The 18,403-nt window shown below is 25.2% G+C and overlaps 1 protein-coding gene across 1 annotated transcript; it reads right to left on the bottom strand.

Moving 5' to 3' along the window:
• On the bottom strand, positions 1 to 17,948 carry LOC107161507 (uncharacterized). Its single transcript, XM_089217415.1, has 22 exons — positions 17,753 to 17,948; positions 16,100 to 16,171; positions 14,056 to 14,313; positions 13,877 to 13,924; positions 12,909 to 13,138; positions 12,646 to 12,817; positions 11,638 to 11,712; positions 10,356 to 10,475; positions 9,976 to 10,116; positions 9,692 to 9,829; positions 9,337 to 9,476; positions 7,488 to 7,677; positions 7,306 to 7,376; positions 6,919 to 7,153; positions 6,672 to 6,820; positions 6,275 to 6,449; positions 6,043 to 6,182; positions 5,784 to 5,949; positions 4,429 to 4,673; positions 4,245 to 4,317; positions 3,950 to 4,161; positions 1 to 312 (listed from the first exon to the last, which is right to left on the bottom strand). Exons 1-22 carry the CDS (start codon positions 17,868 to 17,870, stop codon positions 199 to 201), a joined length of 3,282 nt encoding a protein of 1,093 aa, XP_089073541.1. The 5' UTR covers positions 17,871 to 17,948; the 3' UTR covers positions 1 to 198.
• Positions 17,949 to 18,403: the final 455 nt, after the last annotated feature.

Below are 18,403 nucleotides of genomic sequence, written 5' to 3'. Positions count from 1 at the left end.
CACTAATATTTGCTGTATAAGTGCACATTTTACAGTACATAGTGTTTTATTATATAATAGGTACATTATATATTATATATGTATATATACATAAATTATTTATGTTTTATAAGTTCATAGAATCAATATAGTTTTTTGGAATAATTAAATATAGATTAATAGTAGGTATATGTTTTATGGCATTTTTCATTTATGCATCTATATAAGTGTCTTAACATAATAATCAATTGTTGCTGGAGAACTATACCACAACGATTTTGATACGGATAACACACCAACTGAATATGTTGAGCCTGGTTGTAACCCCGTTAGCTGAAAATAAAACGTAGTTATATATATTTGTCTTTTGTAATGCATTCGCGATTCAATATAATAATAACAAAAACAAACGCACACTATAAACTATAATTTAAGAACACGACTTTGTACCTACATAATATTATGCCTATCGTGTTAACTTCTTTTATTAGCCTCGCCTAAGTAGGAATGGAAACAGAATTGGAGTTAATAAACAAAACAAAAAAACCATATACTTACTTAATTTTTGAGAGTGACACACGATCTGAGTTTAATATTCTTTTATTTAGAAAAAAAACTGTTTGGTTATAATATTTATTCATTGTTGGCACTTGTTTTTTTGGCCAACTGCATAATATTAGTTATGCTAGGATACAGAACAAAGCAATAATATTATATTGTGAGTATAAAATAACTAAACGTTCACTAGTTTAGTACGTACTGATCAAAGTAGGTCACATTATTTATTTAACTATTTATTTTAATTATTTAATTGTTTATGATTATCCTCCATAACTACTCTAACGATGACAACGTTCAGAACAGACACTATATTATAGGTCTAAACAACATTTTCATAGTTTTCAGAATTCAGAGTATACCTATAGTGACTTGATAGATCTATCAAGTCACTATACCTAAACCATATAGATTATTTAACATTGTCTCACAATATGGTACCTAATAATTATTTTATAACGCTTATAATCCTTTGTCCTATTGTCAGTATGGACGGTCATCAGTTTGACCATTATATTAACGGGCCTAATAATTTTATTTTCGTTCGATTTTTTTATCTATGAAAACCGGAAATGTCACCTACACGTAAGGACATTTTCATTTTCATTCGACAGTTCAATAATTATTTTGGTAGTTTTTAATAAGAAACATTTACCAATGTACTATATTGTTTTGTCGAAGGTAATTGTACAATCGTTGCTTTTAGCTATGAATCTATACATTTTCTTTCAAACATTTTATGTTGCTCATATAATTGAACCATATCAAGTAAATGTTACCTACTCCTAATTTTACTGAGTAATTCGAAGAAATTAATTTTTCTATAAATATTTTGATTTACATTCAGCCGAATTTTACAATTTTATTTCTCTATTAATTTCAATTTGTTTTGTATTAGGTATTTGATTAGAAAACTCGATGAAGCATTAAATACGAGTTCAAAATTATAAGTATAGTAGGTAACTATTTACTGTTTATATATTATATACGCATCGAAGTTTAAAAAAATATATTTTTTCTTTAATTAAATAATAAAATATGATTAAAATAATAAAAGTACAAATAGGTACTTCCAAGTGTCAGGCTGTACTACCTACCTACCTTCTATTACCAGACTTTATCAGATATTAATAAATGTATAAATACTATATAATATACATTAAATATTTTATACTTGAAAGATGTCAATAAAATTAATCAAAGAGACAGACAATAATGACTATTGAAAATATTGTATATTGCAACAACTGTGCAAACAAGTTCTTTGGGTTAGCCCATTGAGAAAATAACGAATAAATACAATGTATACATACATACGTACATATATAAATGTACACCAAATAATTATTATATCAGTATACCATATTTAAATTATTTTAAATATCTATATTTTTTTTTACCATGCAACTATGCATTCTCGGCAATTTGCGTTCATTATACAGTAACACGTTTTAGTTCATTTGTACAAAATTATTACAACTATACATTTCTGGAGGGGAAACGTGTTAATAGATGTATAAAAATCAAAAAAATATTTTCAAAATAATAAACAAATGAATTACCGGGTAGTAAGTATTAAGGATAAATTATTATAGAGAATACGTAAGGAACCCAACCACGAGTTGTATAGCTGTAAGTGATTGTATAATTTAAAAAGAGACTTTGAAAATCGGATTAGAGATATAATTTGTGTGCATTTTGAAAGCGATAAAACGTGTTTCAGAAAAACATTCTTAGATAAGTTAGGCTCCAGATTCTATCTCATTTACTTACCTAGCCGTAGATTCTATCTAGAATGTTTATAAAATTTGACTTTTGATAAAAATATTATAGAACACATCTATTTTAATTTAATCACAATAATAATTAAAATTATTTTTTTTATATACAATTTATACCATATTTAAAAAATTTGACTTTTAATAAAGATTATTAGATATTTAAAAATGCGATGAACGGACTAACCCATTTTTCAGGATTTAACTTAACGGCTGTATACGATTGCGCGCGGTCCTTATCAACGGTACCTTTTTAGGTGTACGATTGCGCGTGCTAAATTATTTTTGCTTCTAAGCAACGTTGCCAAATATACAGATTATAGGTGCATGGTAAATATCCGAATCTTCTAGGTAGACTAAGTGTGAATATAAAGTATCTGTTATTTTTTGTAACTATTTGTTCTATTTTTGACTGATTAATTGACACGTGATGCCACGTTTATAATGTTATTAGAAATAAATACAATAACAACATATACGACAAATAACAAATTGTTTTATAATTTTTTTAATAATAATAATTATTTTAAATTTTAATAATAAATTGGCAACGTCGCATCCAATTTCACGCGCATGCAATCGTACGCTTTTGAATAGTCAAAAGTATGTTCTTTTTTTATTCCGGCACCGCGCGCAATCGTATGCCCAAAAAGGTAAAACGCGTGCAATCGTACTCCACCGAACTTAACTACTAACTTTTTTTTGGTGTCAGCGCTGATGCGGTCTAAACATTTGCGGATGGCACCTTTTTCGTGCCGTTTGCAGTCAATGTGTTTCTATTAACCTAAATATCAAATTGAAGGTTCTATATGGTATGTTCTATATATATTATATCATAAATAAACTCTATATAGGTAGTATATAATGATTATAATGTATAAACAATGAGTTGCCATATGGCTTAGGTACCTACTGGAGGGTTTGAAGTGTATTAAAATTGGATGTATTGATTTGTTTCTATATTTGGTTTTTTATGTGTTTATGGACATTAATTACATTTACGCAGTATTAAGTATAGAACACACCCTATGATGTCAACTATTTTAGTAAAAGTATTCAATTACTTTTTAAGCACCTGATCAAATACGCATTTTGAATACTTTCTCTAAGTACCTATTTTTACTTTAAAATTAAATACTTTTACAATTTATTTTTAGTTTATAAAGGTATTTACTATTTTAATGTTGATCACATGAAAAAAACTTAATAATTTATTTTTGTACTTTGAACTAAACTCAAATGATTATCAAATATTTGATCTTAGAACACAGTTGAGTATCTTATATGGGATATTAATAAAGATTACCCAAATTATGTAGTGTACAATATATGCAAAGAAAATAAGTTAATAGTATAATATATCTTAATATACATCATTATTACATGTATTTAGTATTTCTATAAAATAAAATATATATAGGTATAGTGCTAAAAATGTAATAATCAGGTAGATAAAATTAAGTTGACCGCAACTGGCACGAAAAAGGGTCTGACCACAAATGTCCTGCATATGACCCAAAACACTTTTTTTCCTGGAATCAACTTATCTATTATTTTTTCCCGGCAACCAATAACTAAGAAAAAGTCATTTGAGATCAAATCCCTCAATCTCGTTTAAAAAGTGAATTTATTACCGTATAATTATAAGACGGTACTTCTTCGTTGAATGGGATTTCTGTCGGATTAATGTTAACACAACACTGGCTCATATCCAATTTTGATATTTCTTCTACATTAATTACAAACATTTTCAATACACCATTGAATATCCATGGAATATCCCACTGAAGAGAAATATATGTTTTTCCAACATCAATAATTTTTGTATTTCTTGGAGGATCGGGAACTACAGAAAAAAAATGATGAATGATTGCGTGGTATATGTGATTCAGGTAATATACTTTGCGTGGTAACATAAATCTAACTTACACCCATCAATATTGGTAACAGTTATTGACGAAGATAAACCACCCCCTGGATAATCAAGTGACTTGGCCTGAACCTATAAAGCAAAACAAGTAGTAAAATATAAATATAATACTTGATGAGCAATACTGCATTTATTTACGAGCATCTATTGTAATTATTATATTTTTTTATCTAATATTCTTACTTTAAACTTAGAATTTTTACTAAAACTCAAATCATAAAATGTATGACAGAAATATTCTGGCCAAGCTGAACACTTGTTTGGTGGAACAATAGTAACATTTTTTTCGTGTGTGATAAAAGGGCCATCGTCGAATGAAATTATAAATCCTTCTAAATTTGAATCATCAGGATAGTACCAACGAAGTCCAACCATTTTATCTTTCACATTTGTTTTGTACACCATTAAATCATTCACTAAGCCTAGAACTATTAACGTAAAAATTTAGTATTCACATTAGTGAAATTATAATTTATAAATAATTCACTTATGCTAGTTTAAAAACTGTTGTTTTTGGTTTACTTTCAGTTGTTTCTTTAACTAAATGTATACGTAATTTTAAATTATATTCTCGTATATTATGTAAACATACAAACATTTTTGAAAAAAATTGAATATATTATTTTAGATTTTGAATATAATGATGAATTTAATAGTTTTACAATAACATATGCATTGCTACTTTAGGGACAGTGCTTATCAAAATAACCGTGAAAAATAAATATTCTTTTTAATAGGTATAAGGAAAAACAAATTATATTATTTTATTTTTTAACTTGTTTTTTACTAAATTTATTTATTTGTTATTATTTCATAGGTATGTAATGATTTATCATTGAATTCAAATTCAATACACTCATTAGAGTGAACAAATATTTCAAAAACTGTTATAAATGCTTTTTACAGATACTTTGTTACAATTTTAATAAATATATTATAAATTTTTTCTGTTTTTGTTAGACTTGAAATTGCAATGCAGTAGTTAATATTACAGTAATACTCTCTAATCACGAATCACAGAAAAATAATATACCTAAAAGTTATTAATAATAACTTATTATATAATCAATATTTACCACCTAAACGTCAATATGTCAAATTAAGCTAGTCTGCCATGATGTAGTTATATAATCTAGGCATGATGAGTAATGACATGTGAGCTAAGGCATTTTAATACGTCATAAAAACATTACATTTTTTGTATTGACTATCTATCATGTAAGATGACTAGTTGTATATATAAAATACCTACATATAGTCAAAGACTATATAATTCGAAATGTGTTATTTATTAAAAATCTAATTCAGTTCCTTATCTTTTGCTTATAATTAAAATTTATTGAATTTGCATTTAAAGTCACATTTTAAATTATTTTCTGACAAATTCATTTGAAACAAACCTTTCCTTGTACTAATTGATTTTGGATTAGTCACTTCTATGGTTGGATTATTCACAATACTAGTAATATATATAAATATATGAAATTTTCATTTCATACTTATATACCTACATAGATATAAAAAAATTTAATATTTACTTCCAAATTTAGTCTTGAAATTAATAAATAGAAAATGTTCAGGACTATATCCAATGTGTGTTTTTATAAAAACTTTTAATTCATACTCGGTGTTTGGTTTGAGGTCTTCAAACAAAATATTATTTTTTTTCGTTTCATTTACTCGTAAACTATTATTTCTCTTCTCCTACAAAAAAAAAAAATCCAATTTAATTAACAAGATAAAAACAATAAACTATACTTTATACTAGGTACGTATTTAGATTTTATATATTGATACCTTTAATTCCACTAAGTATTTTGAAAAGAACCCATTCAGCTTAGAACAGTTAAAAACATCAAATTTCCATTGAACAAATACGGAATTATTTGTTATGTACATTGGTTTTTCGAGATCGATAACTGGTGCTATGTTTGGTTCTAAGTTTAATAGTTTAAAAGAAATAAAATTATTTCAGAAAGTTACAAGTACATTAATTTGAACATTTGTAAAACTTTGAAATAATTCTTACTTGAAGTCGACGTTAACGTGTATATCGTTTGACTATTGTAACCGGTCAGAACTTGAATTAAGTATTGTGAATTAGGCACTACGTCTAATATTTCGTAGTTAGTTTGATTGGAAATCGTGACCGACGTCCAACTATTTTCTAATTCTTGCAAAGTACAACTGAGAATTCGGTTGATCTAAAATATCATATAAATTTGTCTTTTTTAGACCTTAATTTGTAATACCCCTATGACCTACATAACTGATTTAAATTTTTTATTTACCTATTATATAATTAATGAAAAAATAAATATAGTATATAATATTATAACCTATTTTAGACTAGATTATCATTTGAGTTATTCACTTATGATTCGATTATTTACAAAATGTATTACAAGAAATATAAAATAAATTACTTTGTATCTTAAAGTGCACGTGACTGGTTCAACTACTACTGATTTTACCGTAACATTAAAACGTTCATAAATATATCCTAATTTCCAGGATACTTTAATCTTTCCATTTTCACCGATCGAAGAAATATCTTTAACTTTAAATTCAATTCCTTCATCGAGTATGGTATAAGAATTATTAGTTAACACATTTACATTCTATGTGATTATTGACATTTATTTTAATTTATATAATTTAAAACGTAGGTACCTGAAAGTGGAGTAGCCGAATAAATAGGCGATGAAAATAATTGTCCTTTAGTTGTATTTAGAATTAATTGTATATTGTAACGATAACCAGGTATAAGGTCGTATATATAGTGTCCACTAGTTGAATTTGATCTTATTTTCTGTACACCAGATAGTTGGTTCTGTGACTGATTGTACGACAACATTAATAAATATTCAATAATATTGCATTCAAATCTGGTCATAGTAGTAGTTGTCTATAGTGAATGCAAAAGATTAGAAAACCATTAGAATATGTATCTAGGTACTTATTGTTTTAAATGCAAAAAATATTATTTATAACATTAAGTAAATAAATATTCTAGTTAATGGAAATTATTAATTATTTATAGCTGTATTTTCTTCATACTTTATTCCATGTCACGTTGATGCTTTGTATTCCACTTACAAGTATTACATTAAAATCATCAATATTTGGTGCTAAAATATAAAATTTTAAAAACTTAAATAATATTATGAATATTACTAAAACATATATTGATTAACATTTTTATGTTTTTAAATTAATGGTTAATTGAAAAATATACTTACGTATACATGACGTCTTAAATTCGCCATATACTATATCTTGATCATTAAAATTACCATCATCTGTTATTAAAATAACACCAACTAAATATACAGTATCTGGTTCTAAATCACTTAAAGTTTCTTTGGTTCCATTACTATTTTCAATAATGAGTTTGATATCAGAACTAATAAATTGATCTTCTTTTAACGTCTAGAAATATTGATTATAGAACACATAATTATATTTATTGTATAATCTAATATAGATCATGTTGAAACTTGAAATTTAATTTTTCCTGAGGCAATACCATTAACCGGGCTGTTAACAAGTCTGTCCAAACCACGATTATCTACCATAGATAACCGTGGTCCAAACTAACACTTTTATTATGAAGTATCAATATTAAAACTTCTATTTTTAGTCCATTTATATTTATTTCTATGGAATTTGATAGATTTAGAACCCGGAATAAAATAAAAGTAAAAAAGTAATTTTACGATGATAAGCTAAGAGTCTGGCTTTAAACCCCCACTTCATTAAAATACTTGTAATTTAATAATTAATACTATTTCCACACATACTTTACTAATTTAATAAAAATGTAGGTACAAAAAATATGTATAGACCAATGGTCGGCAACTTGTGGACCGCGGTCCAAATCCGGACCTTGGAATGGAGAAGATTAGAACATCAACATGCCTTAAAAATTTTTTATCTTCATATAATTATCATAAAAATATAAAAATGTGACAAAAATTGTTTTCGTTAGACCTCATTTTTTAAATATTTTAATCATCCAGACTCTATTAGAAATTACTTTCGAACTCCTGGTATAGACTTTGGGTACATTATACAATGTTAGTTAAGTTGGATCTGAGATAAATTTGGTACATTTTGAAGGCAGTAAAATGAATCCTGAGAAAAATACAAGTATTATGTTAGTTGAGTCGCGAGGTACTAGGTAAATTGAATCCCGATTAAAAAAGATTATAAGTCCCAGCTACTAATTAAAAAACTAAAAACTAAATTTCATAAGATTGTATTATTATATACTTAATTTATATTAATTATATTACTACAAATACAAATTAATAAAAAAAATAAATGTCTCTATTATTATATTTAATATTATATATATATATATAATTATGTTTATTATGTACTCGATAAAAACTTAACTAATATTGATTTAATAAACTCAAATCGGGTTATAACATTACTACTTACCTAGTGTATTTGGCCATTTTCTCCCCTATATGTTAATAATAATGAAATTAATTTTTAATTTTTTTTATTAATTTGTATTTGTAATATTATTAATCAATATTAATGAAGTATAAAATAATATAATATAATGAAATTTATTTTTAAAGAGTACATAATATATATAATAATAATAATCAAATTTATTTTTATTTTTTCAATTTCTATTATATGACGGTAGAACCTATAAACTTTTTTTCCCGGGACCCAACTTACCTATTACCTGTTTTTTCCCTGGACGCAATGTACCGTGTAAGGGTCATTCGTTACCTAATTTACCAATCCCGATACAATTCATATAATATTATTTTTTAAACAATAAAAAAAAACTATTGTATTTAAAGAAATTAAAAATTCATTAAAAAAATTGAACTAACAATGAGTGTTAAACAAATCATTTTAGCAAATTAAAAATAATATATTATGTTTATTAGGCATATATCAAGTTATCAACTGATAATCGGTAGGTATAATATTATAATTTATAATAATATTGTATATTATTACGTATATGCACATTCAATTTCATATTAAATATTATTGTAAAGTATTGAATTAACAAGCTTACTGAAAATAAATAAATAATTTTTCTTTAAAATATCGTACCTTGTAAACCATTTGATAATATTGCAACTTAATATTTTTATCTTCACCCATTACATTAGAAGATTGGAAATCACATTCTACTTCTATTGACTGGTATTCGTTTGATAGCAGTTTCGGTGGATTTATGAGATATGGATATTCTAAAAGTTATAAGATATTAGTAACTATATTGTGTTTTTATAATATTAATATTAAAATACAAAACAGTAAAGCCTTATTTATTTGGTTATACATTTTTAAACATTTTATAGTATCTTGAATTAATAACGATTTTAAGGAATTATATAGTAATAATAATAATAGAATGCTGGTTTACATGACATTTACTAATATTATGAGGTTTTTATTATCTTACTTTGTAAACAATGTGGTAGTACATACTGTGGTGAACACCCATATGAACAGATACCCGTGTATCGATCACACATTCCATTATCACAATTTGACGAACAATGTTGATTGCAATCTGCGCCAAATTTACCTAATTCACAGTCTAAAAAAAGATGTAAAACAATTAATAAGGCAGTTATTTTTAAGTGTTATAAATTTATAAGCTATAAAATTATATTATGCAGTTTAAAAAATCCTTTAAATTCTTTAACACGCTTAATAAATATATTTATTTGTTTAATTTTCTACCTCTATTACACAAAGGTCCAGTCAAACCCGGTGGACAAGTGCATCCGAATTTCGTACACATGTACATACCGCGACACATTTCTGATGAATGCATAGAACAAACACCTTTACAATCAAATCCATAAGAATTTGGTCCACATGCTAAAATACAAATATTTTATTTATGTCAATTTATTATTTATTCTGTATTGTTCAACTACCTATGTATAATTTCAGTGTTAATTTGATGTTTTATATTTTTATCTAAAGTTTACTATACTCATACTCACTTAGGAAGTAGGAACTATTTTACTTGATTCTAAAATTAAGTAGATATTGATAGTATTACATAATATTAAGTTTAAGTACTTCGGTACTACTATAGTAGATAGTTAAATTACCTGTTTCACATAGATTTCCAATAAATCCAGGAGGGCAAATACAATTATTCATTGGAGGTACACTGTATCCACCATTTAAACATTCCGATTTCCGTTTCTTACTCTCAATTTCATTATATGCTATATATTAAAATAATAAGTCAATAAATAATATATTATAAGTTGTAACTATTATCTACCTATATAATTTATAAATTGTGTGTATAACGCATTATAAAACTTATGTGTTACAATGTAATATAACTACAAGTCTACAAAGTCAAAAGATTTAACTTATAATGGTTCCTTGTGATCATACATAAGCCGGAGAATATTTATTTAATTATATTTCTACGTATGACTTTTTAGTTTTTACTGTTTATTTGAGTAAATTATAAAATTAATAATTGTTTTAAACAGTTCATAGTGTTCATACTATTACATGTCTTTCAATTATCTATATGTATGTTCTGTAAAATGTTTTTACAATGTTACAAATACTATGTATTCTAGCCAGGGGCGTATTTAGGGGGGGATGATATGGGTGTTAAAACACCCCCCATCATCCATATTTTTTTATATTTTCACCAAACTCTGAATTTACTTATTCGACCAAATTTCTATGAAAGACGAAAGTATGTACCTTATCTGTGTTTAGAAGTTTCAGCATATTATGTACCTACCATATTATTATAATCATTTATTTTTGTGATTTATAAAATAAAAATTTAATATGACTTGTAAATTGTACACATACAACATACTTATTATAATTATTTCCCTTAATATAATAATTTACATCAATATATGGTACTTGTTTATATTATACAGGGGGTGTGGGGGGTGGAGCCCCCCACCTTCCAAATGTCTATTAAATTTCAAAACACCCCCGTTAAATGAATCCTGGATACGCCACTGATTCTAGCTAAATTGTTTGTTTAACATTTTAAGTAGGTAGCTCTTTAACTTTTGTAATTTCGTTATAAGTTATTACGAAAATCGTTGACAGGTGCTACATATTATAATAAAATCGTTATGTAAATTATTATAATTTATACTTATGAAATAAAAAATAATAATTCTTTTGAATTTCTTTTCTTATTTCGATTTTTTGAAAAATCTTCTTGACACATGCATTGTGTGATAAATTGATTTTACCTATTAATGAGTAAAATACTAATAGTAGGTACATTTATTGTAAGTTATTTAACTACAATTTACATGGTACTTATTATCTATTTACATACCAATAGTTTTAATAGAATTTTTTTTTTTGTAATTCGTATGTATAGGTGGTACCTACTTTTATAGTTTCCAAGTACGTCGAATGACTTTGCTTCATCTTCAAAATCATATACGATTCGAACATCTTCTTCATCTATAGAACAATAATGAAAACTTTTCAGTAGATTCATGAATCTGCAGGTATAAGATATTGTAAGCATTAACTGATATTTAATAGATAATGGAATTGCGTTGATCATATATTTTTTATTTTACGAATATGTATTATAATATATATCTGATCATACAATCGTTAATATTTATGTTACATTAATACATTAAACGAGCTTATGACAAGTGACAATAGTTTAGAATAAATCAATCATGGAGTAAAAATATTTTTAAGACGTATGAAAAAATAGCGACTACATTTTAACCAAATGTAAAATAAACATTGAACACTTTCAAATTCTTTGTAAGACACATGACGCACAACTCACAATAACAAGTTTTCAAATCCATTTATCTAAATATGACCTTTATATAAAAATGTATGTGACCGTGATATTATAAATAATTAGAACTGAATTTAAGATCATATAAGTCAATGAGATAATTAATAATTAAGCGGGATAAAAGAGTTTTTTTACATTCAGTTTTGAACATTTTTATGATCAAATTTGAATTTTTTTTTATATTTTTGAGGTTATTTATTTCTTAACTTTTGTCAATATAATAATATATGTAATTTTTTAAATCAATTCATTTTAAAAACAATTTTAAAACTTATTTGCATGTTGAATAATGAATAATATTTGTAGCAGACAGCAGTGTCATCACATTCGTGATAGTTGATAATTTAATACAGTTAGGTATTTTCGACTACTCTGCAAATCCACTATTAGGTATAGGTATCCAATATGTTCGATTTTTTTTTACTTTAATTTCCAAACAATACTCAACATTTCTAATTTGACTTTTAGTATATTGTATATAATACTATATATAGATTAATATATAGCATTATAGCTACCTAGCTTATAAGTTATAAGTTTATAACATAATAAATGAGTAGGTAGGTAGGTACCATAATTTGAAGATTCGGCAATCCGTACAACTCCAAACCAAAATCCATTATACCCATAATTATAGCGTCCTCGGTAGTAATTATCACTATTCATTTTCATTTTTAACGATAACATATATTCTTGATTTTTTGTGAAACCAATATCATTAAATGTTATTGTCTTAACATCTTCCTATATGTAGAACAGATTTGTGTATAAGTAATTAATTTCTAAAGTAATATAAAAAATTAAAACATTTAAATATAAATAATATTAAACTCACAAATTTCAATAGTTTGGCGAAACTTATTAATGTACTATTTGCATAGGCTATAAACATGTATATTTCCATTTTGGACGACGGCGTGTGTATGTATGTGATTGATAATCCTGCTCGGCCATGATCGGCTGTCCAAAGTACCGAAAATATTGTATTAAAATCATTATATTTATGTACAGGGCTGGTGTCAATTTCATATCTGTATTCGGAAGCATCGACACATTGATAGTTATCTAAAAATAAAAATAAAATATTATTTATACCTACATAAATACGTAGTTTTTTAAATATAAATACAATTTCATTGTTTAGAGTCCACCTTTTTAAATTTATAAATAACAATTAAGCCTTATTGCTGAAAACTACAATTTAAAAATTATATAATGACAAGTACCTATGTTGTTACTGTTGTTTCTTAGAAAACATAATGACTAGAAATTAGAATTTATAAGACAGCCATTATTATTAATTAATAATTATTGATATTAGGTAATACATTTATTGTTATTCTCTGCAAATGTATTTATTCTATACGATTTTAAAACCTTAAAACTATAAAATATCTTTATAGCTAATTAAGTACTATGTTTTATAGCATCTAGTAGTTCTAGTAGGCCAGTACTTACTTAATGCAGTATCATCTATACAAAATAAGTGAACAAAGTGTTCTTACTTGCTCTATTAAAGTGAACTTTAAGAGTAGAATTAATACATTTTCGATATTAGATTACAATATCATATGCATTACTTCAAAAATGACATATTTTCTAAAGTTTATATTAAGTAGATAATAATTAAACCTCAGTTTTCATTTTTTGTAACATGCATCCTTAGTCAAGTTCGATAATGTTCATTAGACACCAAAATATTGTTAATTTTTGGAACAATTTTTTTTATATTTATAACTTTCAGTATGTTTTATTATTTTGACTAAATAAAATTATGGACTTAAATCTACAGACCAAAATTACCTTCATGAGTGTAGTGTTCATTATTATTACAGTAATCCATTGACGTCCCTATAATAATAAATAATATTTTTTGTTAAAAATCGTACCTAATTAATTGTTTAACTACTAAAATTTAATATATAGATTATTTATATTTTAAATATATATACAAATAAGATAAAATATTATCAATATCTTACCAGTTACTCCAATTAATGGAATAGATTTTAGTTGCCAAGATTTAGGATCATAATCAATCTTTATACGACTATTATTCTGAGATAACCCATGTTGGAAGAACACTGACTTATTAATTAATGAACTTGACCATATAGTTTTTTGTGAAGATTTAACTTCTGCGGTAATTGGTAGTCCGATAGCATTGGTTCTTGAATGTATTTCAATTGAATAGCTATTTTTTGAATATTTCTTAAAAAAAGCCGGGTCCTTGAATCCAACTAATGTAGAAAATAATGTAGAATCTTAATATTTAAGACAATAATATACTAGTTACAAAAATATTATAGGTTTTAAACAATTCGATAATTAACTAAAACATTTAAAATGGAAAGATTTATATAGTCTGAAATAATTTTATGAACGTCAAAATGTAAAATGTATTTGCATACATATGTATAATTTTACCTTAAACAAAATTTTGATTATAATATATTCTTTAAAAAAAAAAATCCTTTTAATCGATAGATATCTGTCCAAAATAGCGAAAGTCATAATAGCAAAACAATAATACGATTTAAAAAAAGTGAAAACTTAAATTGTGAAAGTAAAAACAACGAAGTAATATAAGCGAAATTCAATGTAAATATAATATACGCTGCAGATTTATAGAAAAACGAATTAAGAGGACGCTACACCCGCATGTGTTGTCTCCGTCTTACAAGTATGTAACATTGCAAAAACTGTTTCACGCGGGAAAGACCCGAGAAGGCTACAGTCATAACTAAGAAACGAAATTCTCACCACAGATAAAAGGGAATTTTGACTGTGCAACGTTGTTTTTATTTTTTTGATATTAGAACTTTAAAAGAAAGTTATTCGATTTTGAAAAATGCAAAATTAATGAATTTTAAAACAATAAGAACTTTTTTTCTATTTATGATATCGAAAAATTGAAAACAACGTTGCACAGTAAATGTTCTCCTTATTATGTGGTGAAATTGTCGTTTCTTAGTTATAACTGTAGCCTTCTCGGTTCTTTCCCGCGCGAAACAGTTTTTGCAATGTTACGCACTTGTAAGACGGAGACAACAGATGCGGGTGTAGCGTCCTCTTAAATAAGTAATAATAAAAGTGCACAATTTATTACCTACGAAATAGTTCATCGGAAAGGATAAATAGGTAGGTACCTAATATTAACAATATGCCATAAAACTAAGATAAGGACTAAGAAATTCCAGGGAAGTAGGCCCTCACACCTTATAAAAACAGCACTTATTAATTTAATTTAATATTAAATACATATTTATAATTACAAATATGTTCTTAGAAACTTTCGTTTATTGATGTTTGATAAATCAATCTACAGTTACCTAAATATTACACGTTACCTTTTGTTTTATATTCGTGAGAATTGTTTAACAATAAAAACATATAAAAATATTTAAAACTATAATGAATACAATATGTCATGTTGTTTTTTGTGATCAACGATAGAAATACAATAATGTTGTTCAGAAATTAGACAAAAAAAAGATTGCATTAAAAGTATAAATAATTTGTACTTTTATAACACTTTAATGTATATATTGTTGATATGGTTGTTATTTGAATAACTCAATGTCACAGACATTTACGCGTATACCTATATCTAAAACTATTATAGCATTTACTATATATATAATGTAATTTTAAAAATATGTTGGCTCTTTTTGTGCTGATAATGCATATGTATAAATTTATTATCATCGCTGTAAACTATATACTTGCTTAGGATTTTTGTTACAATCAATTCGAATGATATAAGACAATGATAAAGTATAGTGTGTATACACATCACAATAAACTTAACACAATTTCATGTTAAGAATATTTGTGTACAATACAATCACATTTGCAGTAGGTAATCTATAATTTAAAAATCAAAATTCATTTTCTATATCTTGATAAGCACAACAAGCATTAAAGCAAAATAAAAATATTCACAATTGTCAGTAATGACAAAATGAAATAAAAACATAAATATTTATATGTATAATAATAAAATTATTATTATTGCTTACATACCATTTAAAATGGGCCTAGCAGACGCATTCGTCATTCTGTAAATTGTAGTAATGTCATAATCTTTGTGAATCGCTGAAATGAAAATTAAATAATGATAAAAATTAAAATTCTAATATCATGTTTTTATACGGTATATACTTACGTACCTAATTATTTCTAACTAGACAAAATATATATGTTTATAATTTTTAGTGCTCCCGAGGTATAGTAAAGGCCAATAACTAAAATCTTTATACGATTAACTAGAAACATTTTATAATAATGTTTTATGATTTTTCTTTTCAGAAAAACTAGGGTTTTAAATATACTTATTGAAAATTTTAGTTTTCCAATAAAAAGAAAAATTTCGGTTTAAAAATACATTAATAGTTTAAAGACATAAATTTAAAATCGTACTTGCTAAAATATCATTTATATTTATTGAAATCTGAATTGCCTGTACAAAGTGATTCATTTGAATGTCTATATAATATACACACACATTATCACAAAAAGTTTTATTTTTTTAGAAGAAATTATTTTCACATGATACGATGTATTGTATTTTTTCAAATTATAAATATATTTTTTTTCGATTTTTTTTTGGTAACAGCATACATTTTATAATTCATATTCCTATGTAGAATATTTTGAACAAAAATATTGAATTTCAAACGAATAAAATAATTACTCGTAACTTTTAACTATGATTAACTGTTATTTAAAATTCTATTTTTTTATTTCTAACCTAATCGAAATAATTATCAACAATATTCTGCTTATCAAAATTCTGTTTTTCAATGACATACAATTATGTATAAAAAGTATTTTCAAAACATATCAAACTTTAAATAATGAGCGTTCGAAAACTAAAAAAAAAAAATACAAATACATTGTGTAAAGATACAAATAAGATATTTGGTGATAAGAAATTCGCATTAGAAGATTATTGTACCCATGCGTTTGTTCTTTCCGTCTTATAAACGTATGGTATAATACATTTTCGTTCACTAGTTTTAAAAGAGTCTATAAGTTTTGATATTAGAGTAGATTGGCCTATTATCAAACTTTTTGATAGGAACATAATCTGTACTTAAACGTTGTAAATTTTTCAATATTTTCAAGCAATATATGATTATGTGAAATATTTTAATAAAAATGCTCATATCTCACTTGTTTAGATTAAAATATTTAATAAATCCGGCGCTCAAGTACAGATAATTTTCTTACCTAAAAGTTTAATGACATATAAATTTACTCTAATATCAAAACTAACAGCACTCTATTGAAACTTGAAACCAGTGAATGGAAATTTAGTATGTCGTACTGTGTACGTCTATGAATTATTAAAATCTAAGAATAATATAGACTCAACTTCTAATAAATAAATTCGCCTTTGTAAAAATTATGTCAGAGCTTTAACAAACCCGAAATTCCGAATATTATAAGTATATTTAATTATAGATAATATAAATAAAATATAATCTCAAAGTTGTAGGTATATTTATTATGTGCATAATAAATTGTTACCTATGCAATTTAAAATTTATAAAAATAAATATCTTTTAACATTTTGTATCATATACTCTAGTTGTATTAAAACATTTTTACATCATTATGTTGAGCACTTCAAAATGTAAATGTAATTCAATCACTTTAATCACAAATACTTACTGCTATTGTTAGAATGAGATGTAGTTTCGCTCCAAACGTTCGAAATACAAAATATTACGAAGAGCCAAACATAATAATATACTAGAATTATCATTTCAGAATATTTTTTATAAATCATATTACAAATTTGAAATTTTCCTAGTGTTCACTTGAAAAATGATTCTACGATTTGGAGACAACAATATAAACTGAATAGTTCGAGACAAATTAACCGACTAATTGTAAGTCATTTAATATATATATATAAGAAACACTCACAAACAAAAACATAAGCGTAAATAAATATTATTATCGGACAATTTTTATTTGTGTATGAGTGCATAAAGGTGGAATTATACACATTATAAAGCAAATTCCATTATAATTATTTGCTATACCTACCTACATAGTCGTCTAATATTATAATGTACAGCGTGAAGCACCGTGTTTTGACCATTTTACAATTTTAGCTCGATGGCAATATGATAATTAAACACATAGATTAGTACTGTATTATTTAGGTACAGTTTCAATATTGACACTAATAATTTTATTTTTCCGTATTTACGTTACAAATACAACTCGATTATTATTATAATTAAATCATATTTGAAGAATATAGATATTATAGTTATCATATTATAATTTAAAGTTTCTATGTATATAGTCAAT

The sequence above is a fragment of the Diuraphis noxia genome, unplaced genomic scaffold (genome assembly GCF_037042655.1).
Source record: "Diuraphis noxia isolate RWA-SAM2 unplaced genomic scaffold, SU_Dnox_SAM2 contig0001, whole genome shotgun sequence".
NCBI lineage: Eukaryota > Metazoa > Arthropoda > Insecta > Hemiptera > Aphididae > Diuraphis > Diuraphis noxia.
This window is presented reverse-complemented; position numbering and strand designations above follow the sequence as displayed.

Bases quoted from the DNA above. Each gene is read 5' to 3' on its own strand.
- LOC107161507 (XM_089217415.1), bottom strand. From the start codon at position 17,870: ATGATTTATAAAAAATATTCTGAAATGATAATTCTAGTATATTATTAT. The intron at 7,678-9,336 runs GTACGATATTTT...CAATATTTCTAG, and splicing joins ATTATCAAATGGTTTACAAG to ACGTTAAAAGAAGATCAATT. The intron at 5,950-6,042 runs GTATCAATATAT...TTTTTTTTGTAG, and splicing joins AATACTTAGTGGAATTAAAG to GAGAAGAGAAATAATAGTTT.